The sequence below is a fragment of the Pipra filicauda genome, unplaced genomic scaffold, assembly GCF_003945595.2.
Source record: "Pipra filicauda isolate LSUMZ 115617 unplaced genomic scaffold, ASM394559v2 scaffold165_size2600900_pilon, whole genome shotgun sequence".
Lineage (NCBI taxonomy): Eukaryota > Metazoa > Chordata > Aves > Passeriformes > Pipridae > Pipra > Pipra filicauda.
Genome location: NW_024104162.1, coordinates 1,829,499 through 1,844,901, shown reverse-complemented (window position 1 = coordinate 1,844,901; position 15,403 = coordinate 1,829,499). Strand labels below are relative to the sequence as shown.

Sequence of the window (15,403 nt, the reverse complement as noted above, 5' to 3'; positions counted from 1 at the left end):
TGATGTCCCAGCCAGAATTGGCTGCTATGGAGATGATTACAATTCCACAGGGGATTGAGATTGCAGGTGCCTAACAAAGCATTAGATACACTTTTCACAAAGAGGCCTTTAGAACTAAAGAAGGAAGGAGAAGGGAAGATATGCATGATAACACACTGGTTTGAAAATCAGATATCAGAAAGCTGCATTTCAACTTCCACACTGCAGAAACACCATCAGAGCTTGAACATATTATGCAAGAGCTGACCAAAGCCCAGAAACAACATCTAAGCTGTGTAGAATGTGAACAGCAGAGTGTGATGTCCAAGAAGTATGAACACAGAAACAAAGGAGAGAGAGGGAAAGAAGAATGTACTCAGCTATAAAACACAGAAACGCAGCCAAAACTTAAAAATGTACCCTGGGACATATTTGCAATTGGCCACTGTTCTCTGTACAAAAGCAAGGTACAAGATATATTCAAGAAATGCTCAAAAATCCCCTGTGATGGTGTCAGAAGTTACAAGCACTCTTACAAAGCATTCTTACAAAAGGACAGTGAAGGCATACTACTGACACGCTACTAGAGCTTCCATGGGCATGGATCCATGGACTGGTTGGGGGCTCTTTCAGATTCTTCCTCTGCTTTATCTTTACACTTTTTCCACAGTCCAAAGTTATGCAGGTTATCTCAGTGCTGCTTTGAACAGAGACAAAGAGCCAGGGCAGAGTCACACGCAATTCTCTGCCTCCTTCTTTCCCTGTGCAAGCATATTCTAAAGCTATGCATTAAATACTGACTCAACCGAAGAATTCAAGCACTGGCCTGTTCGCTGACAAACAGGTCAAAAGAAATATTTACAAGCCTCCTAATTGAGGTAATGAAAGAATATTGGTTCACTCTCTATGAACAAAGCCAGACACTCTTAGCCTTGTCCTGAACTGACACCAACATGCCACAAATGAGACTGTGCAACCAATCTTCTAGACCTGGGCTTCACTCTAGCTACAGCCATTCCTAAATTAGCTTTGGCTTTGCCCTCCACAAAGTATCACCAGATTTTTATTATTTTTAATCACCATCCCACCTCATCATCCTGTTAAACATGAAAACTAGGAAGGAAATCTGTTGGAAAAAAAGGGCTTCTTGGCAGGGTCAGATGACAGTAGGGAATGTGGCACCCAGAAATAAAGTGCAGCAATAGCACAGCCCACAGCTGACTGCTACCATCAGGTTGTCTCTCTCCACAACACTTGGGATTCTGGGATTTCAGGAGAGGGCATGGAGAAGACTCTACTGGAGGACAAAAAAAACCAAAACAACCCAACCCTCTCTGCAAAGGGCAACTCAAGTTAGAAGGAAAGATCCAAACCTCAACCTATAAAGAACTTCCTCAAAGGCAAGTCACAGAATTTGACAAGATTACTGCAAAAATATTTATCTTCCTGGCAAAATGCTTCCACCACTCACAGACAAGCTAGTGAGAGGATGCCTAGATAATCAGTCAGAAGCAGAGAAATAAGCTACAAGGATAAAGGAAAGGTCCTTAAATCTATCAAATGCCTAGCTTCTACATCATCCTCTTTTTGCTGAGAGGAGTTATCAGCTTCCCCCAAAGGTACCCAGTAGCATCCCTGCAGCAGCACAGCAGAGATGTTTCGGCTGGGCACCTCACCTTGCCCCACTTCACAACTGCAGCTTCTAATACGTCATGCTTTCCCAAGTCTCTTCCAGTCCTGGTAACAGCCCAGGTGGCAGGGGAAAAAAACAAATGCTATTAAAGATCTCAAGATGAGAAGAATGAAATTTACAGCAATTCACTGAAGAACAGAGCTAACTCCAAAATTAGCTAGCTGGCATGTTCCTGACCAAGTCTAAAGGGAATGACAGAGTTGAAAGGGCAACACTGAAATAGTAAGAGGCAGTTTGTGCACTTCGTGCCTGAGACTAAAGCAGAACTTTACAGTGAGGCTTGTAGCGGGCAAGTAACCATAGAGGAGGGTTGACTCAACCTCCACTGGCACCAGCAGAAATATCACCACTACTGTGGAGCTGTCTGCAATTGTTACTCCAGACACACGAGGCCTACAAAATCACTGGCTTTTTGTCCTACCTCTCATTCTCTTGAAGGCAGGTGACTGGGTTTTGTTTTAGAATGCAGATGCAACCCAGTGCCTTAAAAAGCAGTAGTGGTGTAACCCTCATTTCCTCCTGTTTCTGCTGCTCCCTTAGCCAACAACACACATCACCAGATCAAGTTCGGTTTCAGCAGCTGTAAGCTACACAAAAGGAGCCAGTGAAAATCTTTATGGAGGAAATAATATGCAATTTTCTAGCTGAACACCTTTTAAAATGTAATGACAGAAAATAAAATCCTGCATCTGTGCTCAGCAATAACAATCTGTACGCGCGCAGTAACAACATGACACTTGGAATAAGCAAGATCCAGACAAAAAAAAGAGAGCTTACCCAGGCGTCCAAATCCGCAGGCTTGGAATAAAGAGGGCGCAACAGAGAAAGGAAGGGAAAGAGAAGAAAAAGAGAAATCAGTGATTTATGGAGGCCGCCTGCTGCTGTGCAATATAGCTTTTAGGATGACAAGTTTAGAAAAGTTCCTTAAAAATGACAAGCATCTTAGGCAATGCAGTGCTGTCCCCTGTTGGGAACCGTGCTGTTAAAACAAAACAAAAGCACATGTGCCCCCAAAACCAAAGCAAAGTCCCCACACCCTACCGCAGGATCCCCATGTAGGGTGGGAGCTAAGCAAAGGCAGTTGGAAAATAGCCAGTTCCAAGGAGCCATACAAGGTGCTGCACAACGACAGAGATGTCGATATACACAACATGTAACATGGCAGTGCTCAGCAGACTCAAAAGGAGGTTGTCACCAACTGTGCTGCTTCCAATTATGTGCAAAAAAACAAGTATCCTTTCGCAAGTGCATTTTTAAATGCACAAGCTGACCTACATAGCAAGTCATCTTCTTCCATGGACAATTTCAAAGACTGCTTCCTAACAGAAAGCCAGCTGCTGATCAGATTTCCAGTCAAATCCCCCTTCATAGGTAACTGAACACATCTTTAGTGCACAGTCCAAACCTCTGTCAAATCCGAGCTACCTCCACCTGCTCCTACTTTGTCCACAAGTCTACTTAAGTGTAGAAACAAGCAGAAAAAGCAGGTTGCAGTATTGCCTCTTCTTTACTTACTACTACTTTTTACTTGCACAGTAACCCAGCAGCAGCAAAGCAAGTACAAGATGATAAACATTTCATGCCCATAACCACCTCCTTTTGAAGCCAAGGCATTTATGAGGCAGGTACAGCTCTCATTTGCTGTCAAGGGCTGCAAGCCTTCTCTGCCTCTCAGGATTGCATTCAATCAGAGCCCATTTGCTAAGCAGGAACTTCAGAAATACTGGTCTTCTTTATTATGATTATTTATTTGAGGGGAGTTGACAGGGCACGAGGAACTTTCCTCTTGGTCATAGTTCAGTGCCAGAGGGAGCAGACGGTGGAGGGTAATATGTTTATGGAATCTGCCATCATTTTAATGGCACAGAGCAACTACTTCAGGAAACTGAGGGGTGATGTGTCATCAGCTATGGGTGTCATCCATCCTCAACCTTTGCAACAGTTCAGAGGGCTGGAACTCACCATCTACAGTTCAGCTGGGGGAAGCCAATTCCCCCCTTTCTGCAGACAGGTTTGATATAGCAGCATCAAGTCTATGGCCAAACAAACCAGTACACAACAGGTGTTCACTGGTAATCACTGAACAATCTTGACAAAAGCCTGATTTGAATAATATTTTTCTTCCTGATGATTTTTACAGTCAGGACAGATGTACTTAGCTTTGTTTTTACATTTTAGCAATTGCAAGCCTGTCCATCCTCAGCAGATGGACAGGAGGAACACAGTACTCTTTATGGTGCCTGTTATTATTTCAGCAGGTAGGTCATGCACACCATTAACTCTTTACTGGATGTACATCTGTCATCCCTGGGTGCCCAAGCCACAAACTGACATTCCTGGTGGACAAACACTTGCATGACAAAATGAACCCAAGGTACTAAGTGATACTGGATACTTGCTGAGAAGAGAGCAAGGAGAAGGAATCAGGTGCCCCATGAGATACAATGCACAGCTGCAGATTTGGGGTTTTAGAGGAATACAACAGTGTTAATAACCACAGGGCATCTCTTCTGCAGGTACTGCCAATGGTTTTAATTTTGTCAGCTTTCAGGAGGGGGAAAATTATTACTCCAAGAATAGACAGATACACTCCACTGAATGAAAATAAGAAAATTAAAATGTGTACATGCAGTAGGACACATTGCTGCATTGGGAAAAAAATAACTACATTTGGAGAGAAGCACAGACTAAATAAAATACAGTAATAAAATAATACAAAAATGAAAACTCTAGAGGGCTCCTGGTTTAAGTTTTGCTACCTTCTAAGCATGTGCCAAGATCTCTTTGCAGACCTGAATTACCAGCTTTGACTGACAACAAAAGACACAGTTTGCCCACTAATATTTTTGAAGTTTAAGCAATCTGTTTAAGAAATGAGCAATATCTGGTTTCCTTGCTTCCTGACCAAGTGAGCTTCACTTCTAGTTCACAGATGGCAGCTTGTGAGTTTTACAAGGGACACAAGTCATCTTTCAGCACCCTCGGTCAATACTTTCGAACTCTTCTCCTGAAAAAGAGAAGTCTTCCAGGTAACTCACTGGGTAGCACAGGAAGATGAATAAATACAGGACTTAATCACTTGAGGTCAAAATCGGATCAAGATATTCCTCTTAACTGTATCAGAGGCAAAAGGTTACTGAAAGAGGATCTCAGGCCAAACCAGCAACCCCATGCCCTAAGTATTCATACAGGGGGGAAAGATGACAGAGTCCACCCAGAGAAGACTCTGACTGAATATGGGAACTACGCAAGTAATGCATCTGTGCTTCCAAAAATTTCACATTTGAGCATTAATTACTCAGGCAGGGGATGTTTTCCCATATAGATATCAACAGTCCAACCTCCAGTGGAATCAAGAATACAGCGCTAAATTAGTATTTCACTCGTATGGACAATTCCCAGCATCTTTTCCCAAACCTATACACAACATCACCCCTACACATCAGGTACAGCACTCAGGTCTGTCATAGTCTGGGCAAATGTAAGAATGGCAGTGAGAAATCAAAACAGTTCTGGGATTGGTGGGGATGGAGGGAGGGATCAGTAGGATAAAATAGAAGCCTTAGCAAGGGCAATGCCTTTGTAACCTGACTGGAACCAGCTTCCCCCTTATGTCCATTGCCTTGCCAAAGTCAGTAACTCTGTCATATAACTCATTTCATTGCAGCAGGACCGATGACTCGGGAATCCAGACTACCAGCTTGGTGGAGATCTTCTACTTAAGAACTCAAAACAGAGTATTTTTAGGGGCACTGCCAACTTTGGGAGTGGAAGATAGAGTGGGAGATGCAAGAAATGAAAGGCAGCAGGTGCCCAAAACCCAAGACAGCTGCTGGCGACAACTTTAGCACTCATGTCAGTATCGAAGAGCTCTGCAGCACATATTCTAGCATCTTGATGACCAGACTTCATCACTGAATGAGCAAAGAGTCATTTCTTCTTAAAGCAATAATCCACTACTAAACTTGTCCACAATTATAGGAATTAAAGCATTTAAAGAATATCTGGACCTTCAGTATCCACGCCAGACCCTTAAACTCTTCTAGTTTAGTGAAAAAGTGAAGCAGTATCAATATTAAATGTAATGAGAGTCTGAGATGTAACCAACTGACAAGGGAGAAAAGCAGGAAGAGACACTGAACAGCAATCAATTTTGAGGAAAGGCTGTGATGAAATTGCTCAACTCTAATGTGTACAGAGCATACACAATTCTATAAACATGAAGACGGGAAGCAGCCGAAAAACCCTTTGCCCTTTTATGATTCAGGGACAACTGCACTCCTAATACTTATGGTACTGCTACAAATAGGTTTGCAATGCCGACAGTTAATGGTTTTCATTTAAAACAAAATAAAGAGAAAGCTATTTTATAAAATCCAAAGTAAACCATCTGCTTTCATTGCTTGCTTTAATACTTCAGCCCATTTCCACATTCTCCTTTTCCCATCACCACTTCTATACATGCATACATACAGTTTTCATTTTGTACGCTGCCAACAGACAAGGCATTCAATGTCTATAGAAATCTTGTAGAGCACAGCCTCTCTAGAGATGTATGCTCAAGATGCTTATTTCTGATAGCAGGTGAGTCAACGACTCCCTCTAAATTTTTACCTCCTTGCTTAAATTCCTACTCTGCCTGTTAGACTTAAGAATCTCCAAGTCCCTGACCAATTTAGCACAAAAAACCCCCCAAAACAACCAACCCTCAAGAGAGGGCATCATGAAATTCTGTATTAATTATGACTTCCTATCCCAGAACATATTTCAGACCCTACTGAGTCAAGGAGGTATTTCTCAGAAAGCTAGAAACAAAGGCCACTCAACTCTTCTTGGATTATTTCTAGCTCATAATCATTAATACAGACTCCCATTACGTTAGCCTAAGGGTGGCATATGGCTTTCTAGGGATAGGACAGACGGGGGAAAATAACAGTTATGCATGCCTACATCCCAATCCCATTGCTGTGCATGCATATGGGGACAGAGCTTTCTCTTGCCAGATTCTTAAATACCAAATATATTAGCTTCCGAGTCAAACATAGTATTTCAAACACAACCACTGTTTTGAAAAAAGTCAAGATGACATGCATAATCAACCCACATGCCTTCAAGCAGTAAAAACGATGAATCCTGTGAGTCGGGAAGGAATTCCCTTTCCACATTTGCTCCCAGACATTACATGCAATTTTTACCTGCCTCTGACCAAAAGAGATATTTATAGGCACCAGCCAATGGACACAGGTTAGTATAGTACAGCGAATACAAATTTCCTGCCACGAGATTAGAAATCTATTCTTTTTTATTTAAAAAAATACCTCAAATACTATATAGTTTAAGAGAAATGCAGCTGACTTTGGGTCTGCTTTTTAATACAGGTAAAGACTTTTCTTACTTGAGTAAGAAAATTCTTGAAAGCCTTCAGCCATGGTCATGCATCCTCTGTCTGTCTCTATGAATACCTCTGCAGGTGGAGAGTCAGGTGCACTTTCAAATATCATATTTTATGTTTTTACTCCCTTTGATAACCTTGTAAATTTTCCTGTTCTCCCTGTTCTTTCATCCTAGACATACACAAAACACACTTCACACAGCCTTACAGGGTTGGTATCGTTCCGAGGGCAGAATCCAAGCTACCAGTTGGCCAAGATGTATGTGGGAAAGACATACAGGAATCAACATTTAGTATAAATCACATGGATTCCAAAGCCATACTGAAAGGACCACAAAAAGCACAGGGGACTCAAGGTAAAATACATGGTCTGTGCTAGTACACATACACAATCATGCTTGCAGTAAGGTGTTACCTATGGAGTGAAAACACATGGAAAGAATAATCAGAGACTTCCCAAGGAATTAAAAAACATAGAAATGAGGAACTTGACTACTACCTCCCTCATTTCTGTGATCACTTAAGACACACAGGCAGTCAACACCAAATTTCCCTACAACCAATCCTGAAAATGTACCTCAGTCTTTGCCTGCAGCATGTCCTAGGTTATGAAAAGGCTGCCAATTAAGTTGTGGTTTTGAGCTACAGACAAAATGTCCACTAGAGACTCTGATTCTTGCTTCCAAAGCACTTGCAAACCACTGTGTGTTTTAGGGAGAGAACATACTGGCTCTCAAATACATGCAAGCCTCAGCTCCTTTCAAGGCTATGATCAGAGGAAACGCTGCAAGGTTGCATCTTTTAATGAAGTTCGAGTATATCATAATGAAATCATCTGCAAAAGGAGGAGTGTAGATGCAGCAACAACAAGGATTTCAGGCTATTGTAAAACTGCATTCTTCATTTTTACATTGCAATCTCCGGGGAATGATCGTATCAAGAGCAACTTGCAAATCTATGTCACTGCCAGCAAAATGTTGATTTCCATTTGATAGGACAATTTGCAAAGAGCAGTTTTTATATTGTGGAAATGCTTAACGCTTGTAAGAACTACAAGAACTCAAAGTTGACTCAATGACCATTTACTGGGCAATGCAACACACTCTCACTCAAGGCAGATGGCATGGAAAAAAATCAGGGGTGGGTGGAGATCATTCTCTCTTTCTATGACGGAGCAGTACCTGGTAGTCTTATCAACAAGGACCACAAACCAGGTCTTGCTGCTGTCAAGAAGAGGAAGGCATAGACTGGGTGCAACAGGAAGAGTCAAGCAGTTTGAGGAACTTTCCTTAGGAAAAGAAAACAACATTTTGCTCTCAGTGAAGCTTCTGAAGCTCAAAAAAATGATGCTACATGCTAAGGAACCAGAGAAGTATTTACTGCTGGACTTTTTAATCACAAGCAAGAAGCTTGAAATTTAGCTTTAAAATAGTGTATGCTCTAAATATAGCTCTCTCAGGTCATCTGACTGCTAAGACTCATGCGTCATGAGTCTGCAAATTGAAAGAGTCAATCCAGCACAGAGTATCACAGAACCCCAAAGACAGATTGCTATATTTATAGTAGTAGATACTATTTACAAACACATCTCCACTCTGTTTGCTCTGTAATTATAGTTGGGGCATATACAATCATTTAATTTCTGTAAACTCCTTTGGTGTGCCACACCTCCAAAGTCAATCAAAGTAATTTTAAGAACCTGTTGATTGATTTATTGATCAAATAAGTTTACCAGTGCAATAGACTGGAAATAACCAGACAGGCAAGTGATCTGATAAATATTCCTGGAGACTAGTTACTATAGGCACTGCAAGTCAGCAGAAAAGAAACCCCTGAAGGCAGGTCCAGGCTTTTTTTAGAATCTATATTAACAGTTGGTCCTAAAGTTTCATTCCTTCTGCAGACTGGCTTGGTCAAGCGCACTCCCCAACCAAGTGTTTGAGATAACTCTGTAGAATCCAGTGTTAGCTATCAAATTCAATAGAAGCAATTGGCTAAAGTTCAGCTCCTATTACCAGAAACAATGTGGCAAGAAAGGGAGAGTGCAGGGTGTTATACGTGGTTTGAGTCAGGAAGCAAATACTTCCATCTGATCAAGGGCATGAGATGGAAGAAATGCATGAGGAGGGTCATCATCCACAGGCAGCTTCCAGTGCTTGGGGCTGTTTTCTGGTGCTCCTGTGGTGAGACTTCACCAAAGCTTTCACCAAGCTCCAACCGCAAGAAGCAGATTATGCCCCTGGCCAGCACTGAAAACCATAAACTCATCTATCAAGTATTCACTGAGATGGCCTATTTTTTTTTCCTGTGGATTTAATTGCAATTTAATGAGGCTTCCAATGAAACATGTTGGCAGCTTATCATAAAACTAAGCTGAACATAACTTGTACTCCTTTTACACTGTCCATTTAGTTGTGTGAAGAACTGTCATCCAATTCAAGCAAGTGGCAAATTAGGCTTCAACTCTGTTGCATAGGTGTGGTTTCCTAAGAGGTAGAGGACAGGTGCACTAACAAATCAGGAGGCAAAGGAAAAGCTTGTATTACTATTATCATTTGTACAATATTTTAGATAATCTTTTGGCACTGTGGTTTTGGAAAATTTACGTTTATCCCCAAAACAAAAGAATTAAATGTCCGTGGATGTCAATAGCATCTTCCACAAGAATAAAATTACAGCAGGAAAAACACAAGTTCAGGCTCAGACAAAATAAATTAGCCAGATCAAACTCACAATCTCTCACAACCTCTCAACATTTCTGAAAATAAATGCCGCACTTAGCAAAACAACCTTTAAAATAAACACCTTTAAATGCTTATTTATCTCATAACATTATCCTTGCTGCCTGTCATATATTATATATTGCATCCATATAAAAATCAAAAGAAAAATCCACTCAAAGAAACCGACACTCCAATGCTCCCTTTTCCATTTAAGGTTGGTTATACATGCACAGAGATCTTAAAACATTTTAAAGGATGAAGCTCTCCTTCTCATTAGTACCACCATCACGTTGTTCTGATCTGTGGTCATATAACCTTTTGCACCTTTTCACTCTATTGAATCAATCTCCCCTGGCAACTTCTGGTGTGGCACTCTGCTCCCCCTGCCTCCGGCTCTTCTTCCCTCACTAATTCTGTGTTCAGAACTGTGAAGCACAAAATTAGACGTTTCAAATTAAGCAAGGAGAGAGAATGAGAGAACCTTATTAAATCAACATTAGCATCAGAGTGTCTTTAAAAGAGAAACTCAATTGCAAAATATTACTTGTCTCTGTAAAGCTCTTTACATTGACAGAAATGAGACAGGCGGCTGCTGAGATCATGTTCTCCGTCCCCACCTTCCTCCTCACGCCGGTCACAGTGCCCGAGCAGTAAGCACAGGATCCTTTTCAGACCACAACCCCCAGGGAAGCAAAGCCTACCCTGAACTCACAAGCACTGGAATTGCCAAGTAAAAAGGACCAGGTCTACTAACACGATGTTGGGGAAGAAACACACAACAAATAGGACACTAACACACCAAAGCAGACTCCCTTCTCCTCCCAAGCTTTCCACAACACTGGTTGTTCTCTCAACTCACATTACAAGTTACCATAAATTCCTTCTTACAACAAGGCAAAGAGCCATTGCAAGCTTTAGTTTCCATTCTCAGTCTCCAAAAATCAGAATTACTGACATGATGGTGATGATCAGCATATTTTGTTCCAAAACACCTTAACTTTCAGAATGCAAACCTCCACTTGCTGGCCTGATATCCTTAAACTCCTTTCCAAGATAAATCACTGGAGTATCATACCATTCCCCCTTGCTGGATAATTAGATGTGTTGTTAAAGACAGAAATCATCTCTGAGCCTGCACAGTCTTTAAACATGACTGTCCCTCGGCATTTCTTGAATAAGAGTTGATATTTGCACCTTGTGCCAACAGGAGAGTACACACCTTACCCCACTGTACAGCAGGCTCCAGACTTGTCTGTCGGGTGCTACCTAAACCAGGGAGTGTCTCAGCAGTATCCTGTAGGAAGGGTTTGCAATGTGTGCTGCTACAGAGTCCTACAGAAACAAATCCTACTGAAACAGTTTAAGTACAAAAATATATATTTCAAAACTGCTTCAATTAATTAAAATTAATGTTTGGAGTACCCATTCAGCTGGAGAATATTATCCTAAGGAAAAGTGACATGAAACTAAAACTCAATTGCTGATGACAAAACAAAGTTTTCAAAGCATTTTTGAGGAAAACAGATACTACCCAAACAGAAATGGAGGTTGAAGCTTTTGATTTCTCTAGTCCTACCATGCAATGCAAACTTATGTATCAGCCAGACACTACTGAAAACTTTGCATTTTACAGGCAGGTTTCTAAGTGCAGATTCTCCAAATCAATAAATGGTGTTTTGGGAAGCCAGGGGTGCAGGCAGCTCCAGTACCTCTTCAGAGCTTAAATGCCATTAACTGGACAAAGTAGTTCCTACACCAAAGTTAAGACAAAGTGCACCAGGGAAACAGGAGGAGGAAGATAAAAATAACACCCACAGGAATGAGCAACAAAAAGCTAACTTGATTGTTGGAGCGCTGTCTATTCAACACCCTTGTTTTATAAAACGAAATGCTTCATTTTCACCTCAAAGGGCAACAGTAGCAATACAAGACTGCTTGGAGCTTTCCAAAATGAAAGAGTCAGATGAAAACAAGCAATTTACCATTCAATTATAAAAGCTGGAAAATAGGGAAAATAGAAAAGCCGGAATGAAGCAGTGAACTTGCTGTCCCGGGATTGCTCTCGCTGCCTCTCCAGACTGGTAAAATGCCTTTACCAAAACATACCCAAGTGCCGACTAGATGCCTTTCTTCCAGGAAAAGACCACACTAAGCAAAAACTGAAAACATTTTTTTTCCTGTTCTCTGCTGCATCTAATTTTCTTCGAGCCTTTCCCTGGCAGTCTGACACAGAACTACAAGTGGCTTCCCGTTGCCTTCAAGTCACATCCCTTGCTTTTATAGGGGTTATCACATAGCACCTTTAATTCAGTAGGACAGTAACTACAGTAATCAAAGTAATTAGTTTGCACTCACATGCCCAACAATTTCAGCTCTTTAATGCCTCCATTCTGAAAAATTTTCAGGAAACAATCAACTTGTACAAACCACACAAAGCATAGAACTAAAAGAGCAAACAGGGCAGACAATTTCTGTGCAACTTCCACCATCTAATTCTGTTTCTTACAAATCATACGTCAGTTTGATAGCTTCGCATATACCAACCCCACAAGCAATGAAATACATAGCTATTTAAAGTCACTTATAACTGAAAACTGAGAAAAGCTTTAAAAGAAAAACAAATATTTAAAAATGGAAAAAAGGATAAAGAACTAAACTACCAGAGGGTTCTGAGGGATTTTATTTTTGTTTGCTAAAAATGCACCACACTATTCACCTTCAACAATCCCAGTGAATATCAACACATCATGACAACACTTTTTGAGATAACTACTATTCCAAGAAAACTGAAGCACAAGCAAGATGCAATAATTTGTCCTGATTCATGCAGAAAATACTAGACAGGATCAGGGCTGATAAGAGAGACCCAAACCACAGAAGAAACCAAGATTTTCATCATCCATGTATTTGAGCAGATTACTGAAAGGAAAACAGTCACAGTGTACTGATGCTTGCCTGTTAATATCCTTCCAAGAGGGCACAATCAAAAAATTATCTCGAAAGATCTAAGTATAATGGAATGAATGGTTACACACATTTGAGATGAAGAGAAAGAGCTGGAGCAGCAAAAAAAGCAATCCCTATTTCATTCTGAAGTCTCTAAGGGACTCAGGAAGCAGCAGTGAATGGTGGAAAGCCATCCACCAAATCCAGGTAACTTATATTGCTTGCAGTGATTAACTCACCCCAAGTGTCAGCCTGCCACCTACTACTGTCAGACTGGAAAATCCACTATAAGCACTGAGAGGATTCTGAAGAAGGGAACAGAAACACTGGAAAAGAAGAGGCAAGAAAGACACAAAGCAAAGAGTCACAGCAACCCTTTCTTCCAGTAGTAACTACTGGTTGCAGCACTTATCCCACTTCTGAGACATCAGAAAAATGGACCTGTCTCATCAGCACCCACTTTCAAGCAGCAAATCCAGAATTAATATTCACAGGCTCTGTGACTGACATAATTGCAATTTAGAAAGGGCAATTAATCATCAGCCACACTGGCGGCTGACTTGCCAGGGTGGGATCCTTCCTCTCCACACCTGCCAACAAACTCACAGGAGGCAAAAGCATCCCATACACACAGAGCCAGGAAGTGATGTTCTCCCTCTGACGCCCAGTCCCAGACTTTATAGTATATGCTACAGGGTTTGGTATTGTTTTTTCTCCCACACGTGGCCCATCGGGATGATTGACCCACCCTTTCCTGCAGCAGCTCCCCCACAATGCCCAGTCTTCCTTGCCACGTGGATAAGGAATGCTCTCTCCATGCATCTCACTCGTGTCAGCCAAGAGAACTGAGGCAATGGAGCTCCATCACCTCCATCATGAAGCTCTTCTCATCTCCCATTTTTCTTTTTAACTTTGCATGAACTAATTTATTTTTTTTAAGAGTGACATTTCATCCCATTCTTACATGGAAAGTGAATTACAAAGGTGAGAGTACAGCTCCAGAGAATCAGCTAACATAGGTAGATGATGGAAACATCAAACTTGGCAAGTGGGTTTTATAAGATGAGTCGAAAAACCACTAAGTCAGTGTTTACTTCTGTGCTCCTATGGGAAAGTTTTCAGACATATTGCAAAGGAAACCAAAACTCCAAGTAACTTCTCTGGATATCTGTTCTGCCACTGTAAATTCTTTCTATGTGAGCACCCTTTGCTAGATATGAAAGGTATTTCAACCAATAGCATTTAGAGAAAATTTGGAAATTTGTCAATGGTGTTCAGGTCCCCAGAAAGAATTAAATTACTGTAGGGTGAATATATAACCCCTTGTAAGAGGTAACAGTTCTTTCTGAGAGAAAGAAAGCCATCAAACTTACCACCATCTTATGCCAGTCTACTTATCTGGGAAGTACATAAACCACTGTGGTGATAAATACCATAGAAAACAAGTATGAGATTGATGGGAAGACTTAGAGCTTAGCAAGCCGTGAGGTCTTCAAGTGACATACTTAAGACTATGTCCTTGGGCCAAAGAAAATATACAAGGTACTTCTAGGCCAAAGGAATCTTGCTCAAACAGGTGCCACTGCTGCCAGCCAAGCGCAGTAGGGACTGAGGATACATGTTGTAACACAAGCTTTATAGTACTCCCTTCCTCAGTCCTGCTAGTCAGCAAGCAAAAATTGCCTTCATCATAACAATACAGGAAAAGAATTCAATGCTTTTCTATGCGAAAAAAGCGCCATTTCAATCCTAAGAATTCAGCCAGGATAGAAGCTGGAGCACAATTACATATTGCATGTCTTGGTCAGAGTTCCAAACAAAGGTAGTTGACAGAACCTCTCTTCCAGCAGACAACATGAATAAATGGCCTCATTTCCACTAGTTATAAGATAATACACAGATTTTGCTTCCTCACCCCATCCTCATTTCTGCGAGGTCCCTCTTAAGATTTGCTCTCTTTTTGACACATGCTCCAGGTGTTCTTCATCCACAAACTTCAGCGCATCATTGCAAGTTAAATGAGGTGTCTGTAACCTACTTCTCTCAGTTTTGTGAAACTAGAGAAGCGCAAAGCCCCCTCAAGCTTTTTCTGCCTTCATTTTGGAAGGTTTTAGAAATATTTGATAAAGCATTCTATTCACAAACAGACCTTTACCTTTCAATGACACAGGTATCATGTTGCCCACATGTCCCCTATTCTGACAGGGTTGACCTTGTCCTCTCCTTTAACAAAATCACTCCTTAACAAATGAGTGTGTGGTGTTAAAAAATAGCAGGTATTTCAGTCAAGTATGCATCTTCTCCCAGTGCAGGAGTAAATATAACAGAGATTCAGGGTATTTCCTCATAATGACTGGCTGGATCAATAATTTTTACTGGGCTCTTCTGCAACCCCAGAGGGTGTTTACCAAAAAGTCAGTAACAAAGCAGGGAGGGGGAGGAAAAGATAAATACAAAGAATCTTCCTCATACACAAAAAGGGCTCCTGGGCTCTTGCCCACGATCACTGATGCTTCATTTCTTGCATTTCTTCAAAAGAAAAAGAAATACTTGTGCTTTCAGATTTTCCTAGCATCTCTATGCTTAATGCCTCCAATCAGCACTTGCTCACATCTTTATCTTCAAGCCCATACTATGAAGTTTTGATAAGCTTTTTCCTTCCCAACGTCT

The 15,403-nt window shown here is 41.2% G+C and overlaps 1 protein-coding gene across 3 annotated transcripts in view; it reads right to left on the bottom strand.

Moving 5' to 3' along the window:
- Positions 1-15,403, bottom strand: part of CHCHD6 (coiled-coil-helix-coiled-coil-helix domain containing 6) — a 109,597-nt gene that overhangs the window by 76,124 nt on the left and 18,070 nt on the right. For 2 of the 3 annotated variants that reach the window (XM_039379394.1, XM_039379393.1), the window contains exon 5: positions 2,450-2,470. The exons of the other annotated variant lie outside the window; for it this stretch is intronic. In XM_039379394.1, the coding sequence (XP_039235328.1) occupies positions 2,450-2,470 (21 nt within the window). The remainder of the gene's footprint in view (positions 1-2,449; positions 2,471-15,403) is intronic. 3 annotated transcript variants of the gene reach the window in all.